The sequence below is a fragment of the Halichoerus grypus genome, chromosome 6 (genome assembly GCF_964656455.1).
Source record: "Halichoerus grypus chromosome 6, mHalGry1.hap1.1, whole genome shotgun sequence".
Taxonomy (NCBI): Eukaryota; Metazoa; Chordata; class Mammalia; order Carnivora; family Phocidae; genus Halichoerus; species Halichoerus grypus.
In genome coordinates, this window is record NC_135717.1 from 105,440,354 (window position 1) to 105,463,597 (window position 23,244).

At 36.5% G+C, this 23,244-nt stretch overlaps 1 protein-coding gene across 4 annotated transcripts in view; it reads right to left on the reverse strand.

Moving 5' to 3' along the window:
* SYT10 (synaptotagmin 10) overlaps positions 1-23,244 on the reverse strand; it is a 67,058-nt gene that overhangs the window by 33,780 nt on the left and 10,034 nt on the right. For all 4 annotated transcript variants that reach the window (XR_013449139.1, XR_013449138.1, XR_013449140.1 and 1 more), the window contains exons 2-3: positions 14,832-15,189; positions 505-1,072 (exon numbers count right to left, since the gene is read on the reverse strand). Coding sequence is in view for 1 of the 4 variants with exons in the window: in XM_036091828.2 (XP_035947721.1) it covers positions 505-1,072; positions 14,832-15,189 (926 nt within the window). In the remaining 3 variants the exon portion in view is untranslated. The remainder of the gene's footprint in view (positions 1-504; positions 1,073-14,831; positions 15,190-23,244) is intronic.

Here is a 23,244-nt window from a genome sequence, read left to right on the forward strand (position 1 = left end):
TTTTATATTCAGAGAAAGCATTTTGTAATGGAAAAGAAAAATTCTAATATAAACGATCACTTATGATCATCATTCAACATTTCAAATTCTGTAATCATGTCTATTTCATGAAAGCCTCTGTAGGAATGGGCTGTTTTAAACTCACCCAAGGGCTTTTCAAAATAGCATCAAAGTACATTTTAGGTTTGATCTGAGGAACAAAATCTTCTTAAATAATGAAAGTCAATATTAACTACGAAGACACAGGTTAAATAAACATTTTATGAGAGAAAACAACCACTATTTTTGGTAACTTAAAGAGCTATTTTTTTATTTACATAATTACTAATATTGTGTTAGGTGGCTGAATTATTATTATATATGTAATCAAATCCTACCTTTGCAGGTTCTTAGCATATAAATTCTATAACTTTGTAAGCTTACTACAATAAGCTGGTGATAATTAGTTTTATATACCACTGCTGGTCAAATAAAAACCAATATATTGGTGGAATTCTTACTTACCGTGGTAGCACAATGAATATCTTTCCACACTGTGGCTTCCCTGGAGAGATCAGAGACTTCAAACAAATTATCAAGAATCACTTCCCCAATCATGTCATGTCTAGAAAATCTGTCAAAATCATATACACTGAAATGTAGTTTTCGGTTGCTTAGTTGATCATATACTACAGGAAATTGAAAAGTTTCATCAAATAGAGGATTTAAAGTCTTTCTGTGCACACGGGTCTGAAATTTCTTCTTCCTGTCTGGAAGAAGATACATCTTCACATAAGGGTCAGAAGTGCCTGTGAAGTCTTTAGCAGGGAGATCTAAGGCTTTGATAATTTTAACAACTAGAAGTTCATTTTCATAGTCATACTGGAGGGTGAAGTTAAGTTTCCCACAGGTTTTGATATCTTCTTGCCTGTTGCCCTCAGAGTCAACTGATTTCTGTTTGTAGAGCTCTGGTTTTATCCTCCCAATGCTGGTTGTTGTTTCTCCTCTTTGTAAAACGGGTTCTGTGCCCATGCTAAAATCAACACTGGAAACCTGCATTTGCCTTGGTAGGTGTCTCCGGAAGGAATTGTGGCTGTACACACACACACAAAATAATTTAGGAAGATCATTTGATGACAACATTATATGGTGGCATATAAACTTTCCCCCATCCCCAGGATAATGAAAGCATTGCATTTGTATCAATAGACAGACAGACAGACAGACAGACACACACACACACACACACACACACACAAAGAGCTACTTTTGAAAAATGGGAGAAATGCAATATTCAAAGGAAAAGGCTTCTAAAATGATAGAAGCACCTGAAACACTCAAATGTACATTTTTTATGAGCTTTTGGAATTTTGTACCATCAATCACAAGCATATAATTACATAAATTACATACTGTTGTAAAAAAACATGATTACCAACAAAGTTTAGTATTCCACAAAATACTGTGAATCATCAATCATCTGGTTATATCTAGCTGTCACTCTTATGCAGACCAATCATTCAGATGGCTGGTTTCTTTATATCTACATATTTGAGTCTCATGAATCTCCTGTCTTACTGACTACCCCCCATTACAATAAAAAACATAAGTCCACCTATTCTTACACTGTGTTAATTATTTCTAATACTTAAGATAATTAAATGAGTATTTACTTGTAAAGAGAATATATAGTGGTGACAGCCAAAATTAGTACATTTTTCTTTTTTCAACATGGAGTGGGCTTCAGAAATCCTGAGGATTAAAAAATGTAGAATTTTAGAATTTGGGGCCAACATAATAGAGTGTTTTAGAATTCAAACTGACTTTCCTATTATCACTGTTACTACTACTCTAGTCAACATTTCCAGAACACTGGCTGTATCAACTAACTAGCGCCTTGTAAATGTGACCTGCACTAAGATCTGCTTCTCTTCTACTTCCTCTGTGATTTCTGGCAGGAACCATATCAACTTATGTGACTACTCAATGCTCAGTCCCAGGTATTTTGTTCTTTATTCTCCTTGGTCTCTCCATCAGTCTAATCATTTCTCAGACTATAACTGTCATCTTAAATCTGATGGTTCCTTGCATATATCTCAGATATATAAACTTCTAGTTCCATATTTCTATATCTCTAAGGGAGATTTCTAAATGGTTATCTTAATTTTGCTCCAAACTCAAGCAAATTCATTATTTTCTGCCTTTTACTCCCAAACTGGTGCTCCCTTCCACAATCTTAAAAAATAGCTCTAACATTATCAGCCACATATGCTTGGGAGCCTGCATTATGCTTTGGATCACCTTTCCTTTATTCATGAGATTTACTCAATTTTCTAAATCTTGTTGATGTTTGCTTTGAAACATCCCATATACTTGTCCATTCTGTTTCATTTCCATTGCAACTCAGTCCAGATCCTCATCACCCTATATTTGGCTTTCTATACTAGCCTTTGGCTGATTTTCCTTCTTTCAGCACTCTTTTATACTTAATATCTATCTAGCACTTACTTCAAAATCCTCTACTCACTTCTGTTGTTTATTACATCAGGTCTACATTATTTTTTACAGCAAGCGCTAAGTAATACTGAGGCTATTGCTTAATTAATACTTGATTCATTGATGCACACATAAGGACTGATTTAAGAGGGATAAAAAAGTAGTGATAATCAGAAGTAAGATACCTAGCCAAGATACCATTTGAGAAATAGCTCGAAGAGCTGAGGATATTGAACCTAGAAAGGACAGGAATCTGACTTCTAATATCCGAAGGACTGTCATGGCAGAATTAATAAGAATCAGTGGAAGTTACAGGTAAAGATAGACTTCAGCTTGATATAAGGGAACATTTAAAAATATCTAGAGCTGTACAAAATGGTGAAGTAATGAACTTCCACAAACACAATGTATAGAAACAAAGGTCAGATGTTGAAGGAAAAGGTTTCTGCCTCAGGTGAGATGCTAGACTTCTAAGTGTTTTCTAACCCTTAATTTCTATGATTCTCTATCATTCTGTGACTCTTCAATAATTTTATTCAAGATATCATTATTATGTGTATTAATAAAATAGAATTTTATTATGCAAATTGTAAATTATGTAAAATCAGAATTATAATCTGAGGTGTCCCAAATTCATTCTCTTACAATGAATTAGCTTATTTTCTATTAATGGGACTGAAATACTAAACAACTATCTTTTTTGTGTGTGGCATTTTCCATATTTCCTTTTTGTGTTGTTGTTTGAAGTATTTTATATTCTAGTTAGTTAACATACAGGGCAATATTGGTTTCAGGAGAATTTGGTTATTCATCACTTACATATAACCCCTAGTGCTCAGCACAAGTGCCCACCTTAATGCCCATCACCCATTTAGCCCATCTGCCCACCCACCTCCCCTCCAGCAACCCTCAGTTTGTTCTCTATCATTAAGAGTCCATTTTATGGTTTGCCTCCCTCTCTTTCTTTTTTCTTCCTTCCCCTATGTTCATCTGTTTTGTTTCTTAAATTCCACATATGAGTGAAATCATATGGTATTTGTCTTTCTCTGACTGACTTATTTCTCTTAGCATAATACACTCTAGCTCTGTCCACGTCATTGCAAATGGCAAGATTTCATTCTTTTTCATGGCTGAGTAACATTCCAGTGTGTGTGTATACCACATCTTCTTTACCCATTTATCAATTGATGGTCATTTGAGCTCTTTCCATAATTTGGCTATTGTTGATAATGCTGCTATAAACTTTGGGGTGCATGTGCCCCTTTGAATCAATATTTTTGTGTCCTTTGGATAAATACTTAGTAGTGTAATTGCTGGGTCATAGGATAGTTCTATTTTCAACTTTTTGAGGAACCTCCATACTGTTTTCAGAGTGGCTGCACCAGCTTGCATTCCCACCAACCGTGTAAGAGGGCTCCCCTTTCTCCATATCCTCACCAACATTGTTGTTTCCTGAGTTGTTCATTTTAGCCATTCTGACAGGTGTGAGGTGGTATCTCATTGTGGTTTTGATTTGTATGTCCCTGATGATGAGTGATGTTGAGCATCTTTTCATGTGTCTGTTAGCCATCTGTATGTCTTCTTTGGAAAAATGACTATTCATATCTTTTGCCCATTTCTTAACTGGATTATTTGTTTTTTTGGGGTGTTGAGTTTGAGAAGTTCTTTATAGATTTTGGATACTAACCCTTTATTAGATATGTCATTTGCAAATATCTTCTCCCATTCTGAAGGTTGCCTTTTAATTTTGTTGATTTTTTCCTTTGCTGTGTAGAATCTTTATCTTGGTGAAGTCCCAATAGTTCATTTTTGCCTTTGTTTTCCTTGCCTCCAGAGATATATCTAGCAAGAATTTGCTATGGCTGATGTCAAAGAGGTTGCTGTCTGTGTTTTAATCTAGGATTTTGATGATTTCTTTTCACATTTAGGTCTTTCATCCGTTTTGAATTTATTTTTGTGTGTGGTGTAAGGAAGTGGTCCAGTTTCATTCTTCTGCATGTTACTGTCCAGTTTTCCCAAAGCCATTTGTTGAAGAGACTGTCTTTTTTTCAATCAGATATTCTTTTCTGCTCTGTCAAAGATTAGTTGACCAGACAGTTGAGGGTCCATTTCTGGGTTTCTTTTCTGTTCTACTGATCTATGTGTCTGTTTTTGTGCCGGTGCTGCCTTGATCACTACAGGTTTGTAATAGAGCTTGAAGTCTGGAATTTGATGCCTCCCACTTTGCTTTTCTTTTTCCAGATTGTTTTGGCTATTCAGGGTCTTTTGTGGTTCAATATGAATTTTAGGATTGTTTATTCTAGTTCTGTGGAGAATGCTGGTGGTATTTTGTTAGGGATTGCATTAAATGTGTAGATCGCTTTGGGTAGTATAGACATTTTAACAATATTTGTTAAATATGAGCATGGAATATTTTTCCATTTCTTTGTGTCCTCTTCAATTTCTTTCATAAGTGTTCTAGTTTTCAGAGTACAGATCCTTTACCTCTTTGGTTAGGTTTATTTCTAGGGTCTTACGGTTTTTGGTGCAATTGTAAATGGGATCGATTCCTTGATTTCTCTTTCTGCTGCTTCATTATTGGTGTATAGAAATGCAACAGATTTTTGTACATTGATTTTGTATCATGTGACTTTTCTGAATTCGTGTATCAGGCCTAGCAATTTTTGGGGGGAGGCTTTTGGGTTTTCTACGTAAAGTATCATGTTGTCTGTGAATAGTCAAAGTTTGACTTCTTCCCTGCTGATTTGGATACCTTTTCTTTTTGTTGTCTGATTGCTGAGGCTAGGACACTACACAACTATTTAAATACCATAGAAATGGTACAGCTAATCCCATTCTAATTCTTTTTTTTTTTTTAAAGATTTTATTTATTTATTTGACAGAGAGAGACACAGCTAGAGAGGGAACAGAAGCAGGCGGAGCGTGAGAGGGAGAAGCAGGCTTCCCACCGAGCAGGGAGCCTGATGCGGGGCTCGATCCCAGGAGCCTGGGATCATGACCCGAGCCTAAGGCAGATGCCCAACAACTGAACCACCCAGGCGCCCCCCCCATTCTAATTCTTGATATTCTTTAGCACTAATCTGATAATGGAATACCATTTATTTCTTTAAGCCTGTATATCTATCCTTGATACACAGGATTAGGGGCTTAAATTAGGGACAGGCAACCATTAGAGAGTATTTAGGAAAGTAAAAAGAATTTTAAAAGGAATACAAGTTCAGACCAACAATAGTACAAATCTCACTCCCTTCACTTGCCAGTTGCATGACTCTGGGCAGGGCCTCTCAGGGCTTCAGTCTGAAAAATGGGTGTAATGGTATTACCCACACCATAATGTGTGGTGCAAATTATGTGAAATGATGCATGAAAAATAATGATATAAATTAAAAAAAATAATAAAGGAATACAAGTAGTATATGTTCTGTATTATGAAAGAAGTCTAGTATAACTTAGTTCTATATTCAGTGTACCTAAGAGATTAGGATATTTTGTTAAATAATTTAATATTTCTGCCCAAATCACTTTTACTTATATAATGATTTAAAAAAAAATTTTGTAAACAAAATACCCCCAAAGGTAAATTCTTTATTTTTAAAAAAAAAATTTTTTTAAAGATTTTATTTATTTATTTGACAGAGAGAGCGAGAGAGCACAAGCAGGGGGAACAGTAGAGCGAGAGGGAGAAGCAGGCTCCCCGCCAAGCAGGGAGCCCGATGCGGGGCTCAATCCCAGGACCCTGAGATCATGACCTGAGCCAAAGGCAGACACTTAACCATCTGAGCCACCCAGGCGCCCCTAATTCTTTATTTTTTATAGATTGATTCCATTCACACTCACTTATACTTTTCAATATCATAAAATTTTAATCTTCTATCCTCTCCCTAAAAATCAGTAATTTCTTTCTTATGTCTCTGAATATAATTGTACAGCTGTAAAGCCCCTCCAGCAGGAATCAAAGAGTAGTAATGCCCTATAATTAAGGCAAATAGTGTATATTCTAAGTCATAGTTTAGCTAGTCAGTTAAGAGAAGCTTTAATTATTACAATGCTAAACTATTGCCATGACAAAACAGATCTTTTTTTCTTGCTCTCTCCCCAGCCCACCGGCCCCTTTTCTTTTTCTCTTTTGGAATGACATAAGTGGCTAGTCTCACACAAATATACAACCAATCAAAGTATAGGCCACTTGACTGTTACTGATCTCATTCTTAGCCTTCAAACCTAGAACAGCACCACCCAAGTATTTTTCCAGGTAGGGAAGGAAAAACTTTCCCTACCTTACCTGGAACATCTGACAGTAGCTGGAGTCAAAATTACTTGATGCCATAGGAATAACATGCATTAACATGGTGATTTTCAAATACTTATTACCAACAGATCCTTTCCTTCAAACAAAATCAGAAGCCAGAAGTTGAGTATGTAAAGACAGAGCTGCTCCGGTTATTGTGTGGGTGGAGTCTTGGAATCTCACTGGAAACCAAGCCAGCTTTTCCCTACTACCCAGAAGAAGGTGCTTGAAGATCGTAACACTGAGAGGAGATGGGAAAAGTGCTGGCCTGGAATCAGACAGTGTGCTCCCAGCTTCCCTTGGGCAAGTCACTTAACTTGTTTGAGTTTTACTCTCCTTATCTATAAAATAGTCCTTTCACAGTGTGAAGACCGAATGAGATATTAGATAAGACGACTTTGAAAACTATAACTTCTTGTACTCGATTAACAGTTATTATCATTAGAATTCAGCTGAAGTGCAAATACCATAATGAATTCTCTGGTTCTGATGATCGCAAGCCTAGGGTTGCTGTTTGGGGCTGCAGAGGTGGAACAAAGTCATTCCTGTGTGAGCACGTCCTGGGCCACAGCCCTGGATAACAGGGCTCTCTAATTCACTCACTTCTTAGCACCTAGCAGTTCTCTTTCCCTTAAATGGGAGACTTTTATCCTCCTATTCTCAGCTGCAGTGTCTTTTTTTTTTTAAGATTTTATTTATTTATTTATTTGACAGAGAGATTGAGAGAGAGAGAGAGCGCACAAGTAGGCAGAGAGGCCGGCAGAGGGAGAAGGAGAAGCAGGCTCCCAGCTGAGCAGGGAGCCTGATGCAGGGCTCCATCCCAGGACCCTGGGATCATGATCTGAGCCAAAGGCAGATGCTTAACTGACTGAGCCACCCAGGCGCCCTTAACTGCAGTGTCTTTATCATCTGTTAAGTTTACCTTAGATATTGCTTGAGAATTCAGAGAGGAAAAGCAGAAATATATTTAGCAGCATTTTATTGATTTATTCAATATGTTTGTAAGGAACTCATCTCTCCTTGTTTTTGTTAGTACTGAACTTTTTATCAGAAACTATGAGCATATATTAAAAGCTATAGCCCCATTTCACAGTTAAGAAGGCTTGAATAGTTAAGACTAAATCAAGTGTGTGGTAAACTAAGTTTTCATCTTTGTTTCCTGTTTTCCTCTATTCATTTTGAAACAAGAACAGGAGTGATTCACTCAATACACAAAAATCTCAGCAAAAAAACCCACCCACAAACCAACAAACATACATAGTGCCACGCTTAACCAAGGCAAGGCACTACATACATGAAGGCAGACTAAGTTGTATGTCACAATGAAGTTTTAAAAATAAATATTGGACATCATCAAAATCCTCTATAGCCTTAATCTCTTCTTTGAATGTTCTTCTCACCTTATTGCTCAGTAGAAACATGGCTTTTCTTTAGGACATGGTTTCCTCTGTGCCCCTCTCATGCGGCGGCTGATATGTTCCCCACAGTCCTTGTTCCACTAGCCTGGAGGTGGGGCAGTCCTGCATTCCTCTTGTTCCCCATTGTCACTTTGACACCATTCTCCCTCCATCCACCTCTACCAGCCCTGAAGCTCAAGTCAGCAAGTCACATCCCCATTATTACTTATTGTTAACCGTCTATTGATTAATAAATCACTCCCTTTAAAGTCTTCATTATTTTCATTTCATGGTTCACTAACACTCTCTTTGACAATGTTTTTGTTCTAATTTCTAGCAATGCACATGTTTCTTTCTACCTTGTGGCCTCTAGGTTCTTCGAACTCCCCTCCTGCAATGATGCCCTTTACTTACTGAAATTACTACCATGTACATAGATTTTGTCATCATTAGCTACAAACTCTCCACAACCCCAATGTCATGCATACCTCTCTCTGATCAACACCTCTTATCTTTCTAGCTCAGACCCTCTTATACCCCTCAGACAACCTTTCCAAATGACGAGAACCTCCAGTCTGTGACTGTACCACCATTTCATAATCCCTCCGTCCCTGATACCATTTCCCTCTTATTATCCAGTTTTAATTCCATGGCTAATCATTAGAGTCACTCTCAGGGACACATCCCCAATTCCCTATTGCTCTCTACCTTCTTAGTTGCAGGACAACAACAACAAAAATAACTGCAGCTCTGGTTGAATTCAAGCCTCCATCATCTCTACACCTGCCCACGTGCAAGTGAATGCAATTGGAGAAAAACATAAAATAACTCTCACTGCTCCACTTTAAATTCATGACATTTCTCATGTAAACCCAAATGTAGCACAGCAATTCCTTCTCCCTCTCAATCTCCTAGATTTGCAAGAAGACCATTTCACACCTTCTCACCTTTCTACAAACCTCCATCACCCTTCTTCCTCATGCTAAGGCTCAATTAATGACCTAGTTTTCCACTTCACTCAGAAAAATTGAAGCAAAGAGCAGAACCTTCCACAGACACCACCTCATCAACCCTCTCAGCAGCATCTGTAACCCATATATTTTGCCTTAAAGATAATCCCATTTTCTCTCATGTCACCTTCAAGAATATTCCCTCTGATTCTTGCATTATTAATCCTCCCTCTCCATTGGATCACTACTGTCAGCATAAAAGCACACTGTTGTTTCTCCTATCTTAAAGAAAACCTCATACCACTTCCTCTCTCTGTACTACTCTGTTTCTCTGACACATTTGTAGCAAAACTCCTTGAAAGAGTTGAGACAGTCCGTTCACTGTCCAATTTGTTTCTTTCTATTCTATTTAAACATACTCTAACTAGCTTTACACATGCTCAACTCCACCATAACCACTCTTGAAAATGTGAACAATGACTTCCGCACATTGCTAAACTCACAGGGCAATTCACAGTCTTTATCCCAGCCAGCCTTACTGGAGCCAATTAACATTTAATCTCTCCCGGTTGTTTACATACACTCTTCACTTGGCTCCCAAACCCTCCTGGCTTTTCTCCTACTTTTAGTAAAGTAAATTGTAAATTGTAAATTGTAAATTGTAAATTGTAAATTGTCTATTGTAAATAAGAGACTACTTTTAGTCTCTACTTTCTAAGTCTACTATGCTGTTCCTGATGTCTGCAAACAGTGTTTTGAAATTACTTGTTTTCACATCAGTCTTCCATTCCTCAACACTTTTGCTAGACGGTGGTCTTTATAATGGCAGAGACTATGTATTATTCATCTTTTCATGAATTTCATACTAACATATACTGGGATTCAGGAAATGTTTGTTGGAGTTTGTATTAAAATAATTTACCCTGGGGGCACCTGGGTGGCACTGTCCGTTAAGTGTTGGACTTTAGGATTTGGTTCAGGGCATGAGCTTAGGGTCCTGAAATCAAGCCCCTTGTCAGGGCTCAGCACTGAGTGTGGAGCCTGCTTGAGATTCTCTCTCCCTCTCCCTCTGCCCCTCCCACTCGTGCTCTCTCTCTCTCTCTCTCTCAAATAAATAAATCTTTTTAAAAAATCATTTACCAGGCACCTGGGTGGCTCAGTCAGTTAAGCGTTTGCCTTTGGCTTAGGTCATGATCCCAGGGCCCTGGGATTGAGTCCCCTGTGGGGCTCCTTGCTCAGCAGGGAGTCTGCTTTTCCCTCTCCCCCTGCCCTTCCCCTGTGGTTGTGCTCTCTCTCTGGAGCGCTCTCTCTTTCAAATAAATAAAATCTTTTAAAAAAATCATTTACCCTAATACTCCTGTGACTAATGAAATCAAATACCCCAAGAATGATTTATATTATAAAGGAGGGCCCAATCAATTTATAATTAGTGTTTGTAAAGAGGAGATGATATTTATCAGTGCCAGAAAACAAACTCTCCAAGTCTGATTTTATTTTATAAGGTTTTGTCTCTGACCTTGGTACAAACAGCCATCCCATTTCAGAAAAGAAGTTGTTGTATTTATTGAATACATGTTTCATGAAAAAGCTTATTTAACCATCTCAAGCATCTGTACAGCATTTTTCATGAAATTTAATTCAAAGAGATAGATCTCAGGTCCTCACAGTTTTGGGTAAGTGTTGCTTCTTGCTATCCTAGCTAGGTATATATCTTTTAAACTTTCCTTTTGTGTAACATCTTGCTTTCCATTCCTTACAGTGCCCTGGATGAATAATTGCAATTTTTGCTATCTTTTCAGAGGAATTTAATTAAAAAAAATCTCTTAAACTATACAATCCAATTTTATGTATTTTTACATAATGCTTTCATTTCTCTTATGTGATGATCTTAAAAATTACTTTTCTAAGCAACCATAGCTTATTGTAAATCCATGAGCACATGTAAGTCAGTGATTTCTTCCCATGAACATTTTCTTGCTTTTGTTCATAAGTTCAATTGGCTCTGCCATTAGGTTTCCTAATTATTTTTCAGTAGGTACTTAGAATCCTCTCTAACAGTGGCTAACCTACATAATTCCTCATCCTCAACAAATTATTTTGCCATTTATTATTCAACTTTTCTGGGCACCCTTAATGAATGCACAGAAAATTGGTCCTCATACTCATCCTGGGAGTATACCATCATTAACCTCTTTCTAATATGGACAGTTTATCTCACCACCTGATGCTGTTATTTAAAGGAGCAAAGTGAAGTGGAGAGATGACCAATCAATCAAAAGTGTCACTTGATGCTTATTATGTACCTACACAGTGACAGAAATTAGGAATGCATAAAAGTAGGCTACACAGTCTTGTTCTCTGAGAACTTAGCATTGAGTTTGGCAAGTAGCTACACCTCAATATTAGGACAATAAATAATTGCTAGATTGTAACTATGGCTTTAAATAATAAATTAAATAATTTATAATTGGGCAGAGAAAATAGACTCTCAGATACATTTTCCTTAAACAGCTTATAGTAGATAAAAAAGAGGTCACCATTCTAGATGTGGGAAGCAATATAAGCAATAGCACAGAGATAGAGGTAAGGTCTACAGGAGGATAGTAAAAAGACCAAGCATTCCTCTCGTGGCAATCATAAAATACCTATTTGGATAGATAGATGGGGTCATCAAATTCATTTTTTTTTAAACCAACAAATACAGCCTGAGTTCCTACAGTACTTTGTCTAGGTGTCAAGAGCAATACCAAGAGCAATCTTGGGCAGATTTGCTGCCTAAGAAAGCAACACAGAGCTATATGTGTGGGGGAATATGGAATTAAAATGCTTGAATGGCAGCTTGGTATCATCAGATTATAATAGTTCAAATGGCAGGCTTTGCAAAGGTTTAGGCTATACTTGTAATGATTTGAAGTGTCACAGTGCTTTTTATAAGGGATCTTAGATTCTTCCCTTACAACTTCTCCCAGGCTTTTGTCTTTTGGTTGTTGTTTGCTCTTTCCTGATTTTTATCATGCCTTAACTATTATATTAGTTTCCAAATAGATGTCTTTTTCTTTAGTCTGTCCTATAAGCTATTGCCAAATTAATTTTTCTAAAACCTAGCTCTTTATCAAGGGCTTTAACAAGGGACTCTTCTGTGGCAAATATTTTTTGATAGGACAGAACTTGAACATCCTGGCCATGATTTCAAGGCCTCTTATACTTTGATTCCAGCCAACTTTCTCTTCTTCCTTTACTCCTCCACTAAACTCTGTTTTCTGATCAAGGTATTTTACCTGCTGTTTTCATGGCAACATTTCCTATTCTATGTCTTTTTGCATAAAATGTTTCCATCTGGGATGCACACCTTCTCCCAATTGCCATTCATGTGAATTCTTGGTTTCCTTTAGCCTCTGCTTAATCTCCCTTCTCTCAGCCTCATGCTGGAAATAACTTTTCTGTTCTCAGAATTCCACATTCTCCACCACAGTTTGCACTTGTAATTCCTTATACTGAAGTTGGTCTTATATGTCTTATCTTTGCATTATGTTATAAATTTTTTTCCAGCTCCCTTGGATTTGCAGAGTGGACGGAGTGTACATAATACCTGATGATACCCATTAGTAAATATCTACTTGAATAAGACTACTGGATGAATGAACAATCAATCAAGATACAGGCTAGAAGAATGTTAGTAATGAAGAACTACATGGATGCCTCCTGGCTGTTTGGCCTCTGGCAGGCTGATGGGGCCAAATGGCCAGGCACTTGTAAAGGAAGATGAGAACTTGGAAAATGTGCCAGTTTCCACTAATGCTGTTAAGTTCGGACCAATCAAAATGTTAATTATAGAGACAAATAAAGCTTGAAAGGGTAAGATGTTTGTCATCTACTGTCTGAGCCAAGTCAAAGGGAGTCCCAACAGCAGACTGGAGTTGACATAGCCTAATAAGGTGATGAAATCAAGCATTAAAGTTAAATTAATTATGTGTGTGTATGAATGTGTGCATGTATATGTGTGGTTTGATTTTGCTAAATTTTAGTGAAGTTATGATTTGAGCAGAATAATCTAATTTATGATAATGTACCTTTGATCTCTGTGTCCAAGTGGGCTGCATAATGAACTCAGCAATTTCCTCCTCCTTCTACATAAGGTAATTTCTGGTATGATGAAATAATTAATGTAGATGAGGGGTTTTGAGAACTAAGTGTAATCAAGTTTTTTAAAAGGAATTCATCCCAACACCAAAGAGATTAAAATCATGACTCTGGTCATTCATAATAACCACTTACGATTTTAGATTTCTGAGTAAATTGAGCAGGAAGATACCCTTATTTTTCAATCTCCAAACTATCTGTCCTCAGCAGACTTTGTAACCAACATCTTGATTTCAGAAAACTATATCCCCCTTGGCTTTAATGCTTAAAATGTGAAACCATCAATCTGGATAAATTTGAATTCTAACTTTCGCCAGCTGCATGACTTTAGGCAAATTTTTAAATCTCTCTGGGCTTGAGTTAACTCACAAGTAATGGGAACAATTAATAATACTTACTTCATGCAGATTGGCAGAGGATTATCAGGAAGGGTGCCTGGCATATGGCTAAATTGTAAGTGCTCAAAAATAATTCTTTCTTTCTTCCTTTCCTAGCCACTCATATAAACAAGGAAATTCAAAGAGGCAGATGAAATGATACCAAAGTTCTAGCAAAACTCTGAATTTGTATTCCACTTTTTCTCTTAGAAAATATGAGATACGTATAATTCAATCTTTATGTTTTTTTAAGATTGAAAGAAAAAGTGTCCTTATGTAGGGTGCACTTATCAGTTAAAAGAGCTGAATAATTCTGAATGCTAATAAGCTCACTGATGTACATAGTTGCTGCTAATATTTAAAAAATGTTTTATAAATTAATTGAACGTTTTTACCCTAAAATTTCTGAGTCTCTTTAAGGCTTTACTCTTCACAAAAATCTATTTTTCTTTTATAGTTAACGCAATCGGAAATACATTATAGCAAATTATTTTCATTCAAGCAATCTTTTGCTGATTTTTCCAAGCGGAGTTAAAATGTATCTCCACAAAGAGGCCTCCCTTTTCCCTCTTTTTGTGTACAATCTTTAGTATGCTCATGATATTCACCAAAACTCTGGCAGAGCTTATCACACTCTGCCCAGTGTAAGAGTTTGGTCTATGTGGGTTCAAATAACAGTTTCCAGTGGTTCCATGTTGACGGTGTAGTTGCTAAACAACTGCAGACTAAACTTTAGTCTCTGTTACTCAATTTTGATTGTGAAGTTCTAGATGATTTCATGACAGACATTGCAAATGGCTGTTTTCTCAATATTTATTGGTTGACTTAAACTAAATTGAAAGACTGCAAGTAGCAACTATCAAGCCATGACATTTCAAGGGAAAGAGTTAATAAATAATAGTCTGTAGTTACATGATTTTACTGAGACCTCAAAATCTACTAAACTCCTTTCTTGGTACTGCTCCCTGTTTGGATCCTTTTTCCTCAGTTTCTCTCATCCTTGCTTACTCTACCCTTTTCCTTTTTATTCAGTTATCTGTTTCCTATGTCCTTCTCATTTCTCCTGTTTGTCTTTTCTTTTCTCCTTTCCCACCTCAGTTTTTTTCTCTTACAAAATCACACACACACACGCACACAAACACACACACAGACACACGCATGCGTGCACGCACGTACCCAGTTTTATGTATTTGATCTTCCTTACCGGGATGAAGATGTAGGCTCAGTAGTTTGTCTTTGCACACGTGCATGTTTAATTAAATGCTCTTTTAAAGCAGTTTGGACTTCTGCTGGGATATCAGGGGAAGTGTGGCTGATTTTTATAGCAGGTTCAGTAACTTTTAGAGCTTGCTTTTCATTTTCTTTAACTTCTTTTTTCTCTTCAGTCTCAAAAACTTCAGTAGGAGCACTTGAAATGCTCTGTGGAAGGGTACTGATGTTGGAAGTCACTGGTTTGCTTTTCCAGCAAGGCCAGCACAACTTCCAGAAGACAAAAAGTGAAACAACCAACAAGGCCAGGCCACAGAAGCTGACAACCACCGCCAACAAGCTGACCGAAATGTCTGGAAAAAAATTACAATGTAAAGAAATATTAATTCATTGGTAGTATAGATAAAAGAACAGCAATGGTGAGATAATTTACATTATGATTATTATTAATAGCTTTCTGATTGAGAGTTTCAAAATTTACTTTTAAGTTATCTTTGTAGGGAGGAAAGATTAATAATTGCGCCTGGAAATTCTCAAAAGAGATATATGAAAATTTCGAATTGTACACAGAAAAAGCATATCACTTCCAAGAACACTACAAAGGGTCCAAGAGTTTGCAAACTGAAGGGTGGCAACTTGCAACCTGCCTTGAAGTTATGAATCTTAAGAAACTCGGGAAATGCACACAACAGGAAAGACCTCTGTTGGCTTCATCTTTTAACTAAAGATGTAAACTTCTCACTCTTGAAGCAGGGAATAATGTTAAATATTTGCATAAACCACTTTCTATAGTCTACGTAAGGGTAACATGTTACTAACAGAGAATGGGTATACTAGTAGCTGTATTTTTAAACTCCCCAGGTCCTTTCTGATAACCTTGCATGTTCCTACTTTCTAAAGTCCCAAATTAGTGATGTGTTACTTAAGTATCTCTAAAATATTCTTACTTCAAAATACTCACAAACTTAATACATGCTCATTATGCAAAATAACTTAAAGAAATATAGTAAAAAAAGTTAGTAAGATTGAGTAAATAAATGAATGGGGGAGAAGAAACAAATCTCCTGTGCAGAAGAATTCCAAACAATTTACGTAGATACTCTGCTCTCAAGGAGGTGGAGCACAGCTTCCCACTCCTTAAGTGTGGCTGCACATAGTGACTTCCTTTCAAAAAGGAGAGTATGGAAAAAGGTAAAAACAAACAAATAAATAAAGGGTAACTCTACAGTGGAGAAACCTCACCTGGTGATCAAGGTGAATATCGACAATAATGAATCATGTTGATAGTATGCACCCCTGATAAGTGATGAATATGGCACTCTACCTCTGTGGTCTTCTTCCCCAAACCTGTAACCTGAGTCTAAACATTAGAAATATATAAGACAGATTCCAGTAGGAGGGCACTCGATAAAATATCTGACCAGTACTCTTCAAGACTGCCAAGGTTCTCAGATAAAGAGAGAGTCTGAGAAACTATCACAGACAAGAGGAGATTACAGAGGCATGACAACTAAATATAATGTGGCATCCTAAACAGAGTCCTGGAATAGAAAAAGGATATTAGATAAAAACTAAGGAAATATAAATAAAGTATGGACTTAAATTAACAATGTATCAATACTAGTTCATTAATTATAACAAATGTCCCATATTAATGTAAAATGTTAATAATAGGAGAAACTGGGTATGGGGTATATGGGACCTCTGGACTATTTCCCCCAATTTTTATGTAAATCTATGTAAATTATGTAAATCTAAAACTGCTCTAAACAGTAAAGTCTGTTTTTAAAAAAGTTAATGATATCCCACTACCCACTTCCATTTTCAGCCTCCTAAGATGACCAATACTAGCAATCTGGTGTAACAGTACTCTTCAAAACCAAATAGAGTTCCTGTAAAGGGAGGTTTTTCTAGATGTAAATAACCATGTAGTTTTCTTTTACAACTTTGCTTAGCCTCAGTGTAAAATATGAATCCAATATCTTTTATTTGTTTAAAATAAAAATGTTAGGAATATGTTAGAGGCTGAATTATGTCTGTCCCTTCATCCCTTCCACTTTCTTATATTGAAGTCCTAATGCCCTAGAGCCTCAGAATGTGACTGTATTTGGAGACAGGGCCTTTAAATTAGTAATTAAGGCAAAATGAGGTCATCTGAATAGGCACTATTCCAGTGACTGGTGTCCTTATAAGAAGAGGAGATTAGGACAAAGATACTCAGAAAGACCATGTGAAGACACAGGGAGAAGGCCACCTACAAGCCAAAGGGGAGAGGCCTCAGAAAAAAAAAACTAACCCTCCTGACACCTTCATCTCAGACTTCTGGTTTCCACAACTGTGAAGAAATAAGTTTCTGTTGTTTAAGCCACCAGTCTGTGGTACTTTGTTATGAAAGTCCTAGCAATCTAATAAAGAACAAATCTAATTTCCTTTAACCACTACTGTAAATCCAGGATTTCCCACCCCTCCTTAGAAGCAACCTTTGATCCCAGTTTGGTGTGTATCTGGCCAGCCCAAGCACTAATAAACAAAGATATTTCTTTAAAAAACCACAAAAACACAGAATTGCTTAATATACTTTTTAAAAAACATAAATAGCTTATTGCATATTTCTTCAATTTGCTTTATTTTTTTATTCAATGATCCTTGAGGTCTAACTTCATCTCACATAGTGTTCCATAATACTTCCTCAGGACAGATATTTAGATTATGCCCAGTGTTGTGCTGTTACAACAGAGCTACAGTGAGTGTCCTTGCACCCTTCTTGTGCATATTTGTGAGTGTCTCTCTAAGGTAAATATCTAAAAATAGAATTGCAAAGTCATGGATTATGCACATATTTAATGTTACTAGATATTTCCAAAAGAACCTCAGAGTGACTATAACAAAAACATGATATGAGTTTACCAGTTCCTACAGTCTCAGAGAAATGCTGATGTACTTTACTTTTCACTGATACGATTGGGAAATGATACCTTGCTTTAATTTACATTTTCCTGATTAGTAAGATAAAATGGTTCTGTTTAAACTCCTAATTTGTAGCTAATGTAAACCTATTCAGAAATTGAAATAATTCCAAGTTTTTAATGCTACTTAATTATAAGAATAAAAATTAATTTGACATGCTGTTATACATAGATATTAATATTTTATCTCATTTTCCAGTTACTTATTAAAGCATCCATTGAATATATTTCCCATTTATATTCCATTGATGAGGAATGTGATACTTTATATTTTGTAGTTTATTTTTACTTTTTAATTGTTCATTAGCCCCATAACTTGAAAAAAAGAAAAAAATACATAAAATGTGCTTCCTGATTATTAACTTTGGTTTTAAATGGAGGAATAAATACTACAATTATGGATTCATAATCTTTATGTATATTTGGCTCCATTTACATTATATTTTATGGATATTTAAACTCAATTAATTTCTTCAATCTGCTAATTTCTACCCAGCTGGAGCCAAAAGCCAAGAAATAAGGAAACTGCAGGACAATGTGGGGTAGGGGCAAGGATGGAAGTAGTTTTCAGCCCACAACTGAAAATGCCTCCCTTCTTACTTATGGACATTAGAGAACTTATACTCTATGCACAAAAATTTGATGACATTTGTTTACGCCACTGTTCCTAAGTGATGGGCTTTGGCATTCACAAGGTTGTTCTCATCTTAGGAAAAAGTCCTGTGGAAATCTCTGACCTTAATTCCATTTTCCCTACTGCTGACAATTTTCTTTCTAAAATCAGCATCTGGTTCTACCATTTAGGGGACCATAAAATATTTCATCCATACTAAGTTACTCGTGAAAGTGAAAAGTTGTGCTATCAGTAATGAGGGTAGCTGGAAGAAATCAAGTCCTGTCCTGGCAACTGAGACATATGGTCGCCTTACCTCTCTTTGCCTAACATCCTTCCAGGTCACCTCTTAACCATCTGAGACAAATCCAAACTTTGTAAGGCATTCCCCAGCATCTTTGTGATTTGACCGCTCAGTATTGATCAGCTTTATTCTTCTGCCACTTTCCCACCTAAACTCCTTCCCCCGACCACACATTACTGTGTTATGATTTTGTTCAGCCTGTTTGACGTAGCTCCAGTGCATTCTTTTCTCTCTGGCTGCTGGGCAAATTTGTATTCAACAATCAGATCCAATAGTACCTCTTTCTTGACACTCTCTGCCTCTTCTATTCCTAAGGGCTTTGAGAGCACCTCCACCACTGTAACACTACTATTATAATAACTGACTGGCTTCTAATCCTTTACCTCAAACTCTGAGACATGACAATGTGTTTCAAAAATTATTTTCTTTTGGATGTTAGAAAGGCAACATGACGCACATTATCTGGCACAACATCCAGTAATCAAACACACCAATACGTCTATAATGAAATGTATGAATTAGTCACACTGAGTGGGATCACTGAAGATTTTAAATAGCTTAATGCCAATTCAGGTAAGATGTTGATGCCAAAGTGCTACAATTTACAAAATACTTTGCAGTTTTCAGGGTTTTGAGGTTTCATAATTGTGGATAAGAGATTGTGGATCTGTACTTATTTTGTTTTTCCAAATGTTCCCATGCTACAAATACTCTCATTCCTCGATCCTTCCGAGCAGAAATCAAATGTATTCACCTATTTTAGTGTCTGGTATTTATTACATGGTCAAAAAATGTTTATGGAGCTACTGCATACATATTTTGGGAGTTATCTGACAAGGAACTCAAATGTCTGTGGATTTCAAGGTGGCTGGATGAAAAAAATTGAGTAATTTGGAGGAAATATGCAGAAATTCTTGTACTAGGAAGATAGTATAATATAGCTTATAATTTAGCTTATAATAGCTTATAGATCTGGGTTCAAATGTCAACTCCACCCCTGTGACTTTGGGCAAGTTGGTTAGGTTTTAAGAGTCTCAGAAAAAAGGGGTATTTATATTTATTTCATAGGATGTTGTGAGGTTTAAATAAATGTATATAAAGTATTTAGCATTGTAATTTGCATAATATGTACAGTGATGGGTTGCTATCAACTATTTACTTTCCTTTAAACAAGAGTACTGAGGGAAAAAGAGGCATAGTTATAGATTGGATATGGATTGAATGGTGATTCACAAATTAGTAAGAAGAGGAGAGACTTATCTGACGATATCTGGTACTGAAAGGCGTGAATTTGTTTAAAATGAACACCATCATTTCTAGGTAAATACTAATGTTTCAGGAAGCTAACAAATAACATCCCATTTTTCTACACATATGTGCTCAGAACAACTGAGAGACATACACAGTGTTCAAAGAGGTAGCAATTAAAATACTAGCAGCTCTCCGCTTAAGTCTATCAGAAAGTAGTTGATAATATGCTACCTTAATTTAATTAGACTTGTCCATACAGGGACAGCCTGGCTGGACCACCACAGGTATTCCCCATGAGGACTGGACCCTGTAAAATTTACTACACAGAGGAGGAGGGAATATTTGTTTCCTGAGGATATGAAGCTTACACCTCAAAGAAAGGAGAAATAGGTAACTCATTTCTCAGAGACGGGGGTGGGCCAAGATTCCATTATTCCTATCTTGTAGCTCCTCTGATCCAAAAACATAGAGCAAAGGGGAAAAGGCATTTGTTCTCAACAGCAGAAAGTGAAACAAGTTGGGATAATTAGAATTTTATCCTGCAAAATAAAACTGAAGTTATAAAAATAAGCTTATTTTATTTTATATATTTTTACATTGCCTGCTATTGTAATTATAAGTAAATTATAAGTATTAAAAAACAAAACCAACTATTTAATACTTAGGTCTTTGTAATTTTTTTCAACAAAATTTGTTTAGCAAAATAAAAAAAATCTGACTATAAAAAGATTAAGGAAGGATCTGGGAGAATTTACAAAGTCATCAAAATATTTTAAATGATTTTTTTTATGATTATGAGTCAACAATTAACCATGGCATGAAAAACGTTATGAGTCTGGACTTAGTTCAAAGAAAAATTAGTAGTCTCAGTCTTGACCATACATCAAGATACACATTTCAGAAGTAACACTCTAGCTAGGGAGAAGATAAGAGTGGAAGTCAGACTAGAAGAGGCAAAAGTAGTAAACAGATTACGATAGTCATCCACAGAGGGATTACAGTGGATCTGAAAGAGGTTTGCTGAAATGGGGAAAAGAGCAGATTCAGGAGATCATTGGGAAGTTAAAACTCTAGTTAAGGAGTGTGAAGACTGGACAAGAATGTGAGTTAGTGGGAGACAAACAGGAATGAAGTCAGGAAGATCATGACTTCAGGTTTGGTCATATTGATTTTGAAGTACTTGTGGTCAGGCAAGTAGAAATTTGAGGAAGCTACTGGTCATACATGACTGCGACTACAGATAAAATTAAAGGACTTCCTTAATATTCCTTAATATTCCCTAAAACATTCCTTAAATAGTGGAATCTGGATCCAGGAAAGAGAAGACAGAAGTTCCATAGAAACCTGAGTACATCAATATTTTTTTTTTTTTAAGATTTTATTTATTTATTTATTTGACAGAGAGAGACACAGCGAGAGAGGGAACACAAGCAGGGGGAGTGTGAGAGGGAGAAGCAGGCTTCCCGCTGAGCAGGGAGCCCGACGCGGGGCCCGATCCCAGGACCCCGGGATCAGGACCTGAGCCGAAGGCAGATTCTTAACGACTGAGCCACCCAGTTGCCCCTGAGTACATCAATATTTAAAGAAAAAAGAACTTAAAGGAACAAAGAGCCTGTGTGCATAGAAGACTAAGAAATAGTAGAGAGGTATGGGGAAAAAGTCAGGTCAATGTGTTTTCAAAGAGTTTGGAGAAAAATATTTTAAGAAGTGATCAACCATGTAAAAAAAGTTAAAGTAAGTTCAATTAGAACAAGTAACTAACATCAACAAGTAGGTCTTTGGTGAATTCAATGCAATTAGTGAAGCAGAGGCTGTATTAACTAGTTTAATATGGTTAAATAAATGATAGGAGTGAGGAAGTGGATTCTATGAGAGTAGATAATTCCTTCAGGAAACTGGATGTAGGAAAGGAGAGAGAAAGCAGTAACTAGAGTAGCACATGGAGTTGATGTAGGTATTTTATTAGGATGTGTGATACTCAAGCATGTTTTAAAAATTAAGGGAAGGAATCAGTAGATAAGAGTACATAGACAGTTAAGGAGAATGAATAATTGATGTTGAAATCCCAAGAGAGGAGACAATGGATGGATGGGGTCTGAAACAAAGGTGAAAGGACTGCCTCATTTTTTCCTTTACAAGAAAAAGAGGATGCTTCTGGAACCAGGTAAGTTTATAGGTCTTTGGGCAGAAAGTCAAGTGAATTTTTGTTTATAATTAGTATTTTCTCTCCTAAGTAGGAGTTAGGGTCAACTGCCAGTTATTTTGTGATATTTGGGGAATAGTTTGGAATATTTAAACACATTTGGGAAGTTTGAAAATAGGAATTATAGAGAACAGGAGAAAATTAAATAGGAAAACACAGGATTTCTGTTCAAAATTGAGGCTTCTTTTGAAATGGGAGGCTAATAGAGTGACACTAGCCTGCCTGGTTTTAAAATCTCCTAAATATTCAGTTGCTCCAGTGTAGGGATAGAGAAGAAGATTAATTTATCCATGAATGAGGTCCCTCTTCCCCACAGCACACTTCAAAGGAGAAAGTGACTGAAATGATGCATCATTAAGTATGGTGCCATATTTATTGACAGAGAATTCAGAGAAGTAGAAAGGTGAATGGACTAGAGTTTCCAAATGAGAAATGGTGAAAGCATAGGAACTTTTGGTTGGGGACTGGTGAGGTAAGGTAGAGAAAAGAAGATCACTGGAGAAAAGGGGTCAACACTGGGAGGCCAGGGTGATGAATATAAGTGGGTTGCCTTCTCTGTAGGGCTTCTGAAGTTACCCATTGCAATGGGCAAACTTGATGAGTAGGATCTATCTCAAATTTTTAATGTCTCTGGATAGTTAAAAAGAATCCATTATATGATATTCATCTTATTATATTTTGGTAAGACTAAGAGTTAATGAAATATACAGATACTAGATTAGGTGCCAAGATAATCAGGTTTAAAATTTCTCAAACTCTGGTTTGATTACATATATATGCATAACCATTATTTTACCACTATCTATCTACTTATCTGTCTGTCTGACTAGGTATCTCTGACTCACTTTTGCTATAGAGATCTTACTCTTTTATCGTGTCTTAATATCTCAAAATAAAGTGAGCCATTTCTAAAAAAACTGAGAAAAGACAACTCTCATCAGAAAACAGAGTAAGCCAAAAAATGTGATTCTTCAGAAACTTAGTGAAGCAGAACTTTGCTAAAGTCTATACAACCAGACCATAACATTTGCATTCACTGAGACCTGTAAAAAGTGTTAGATCTAATTGCCT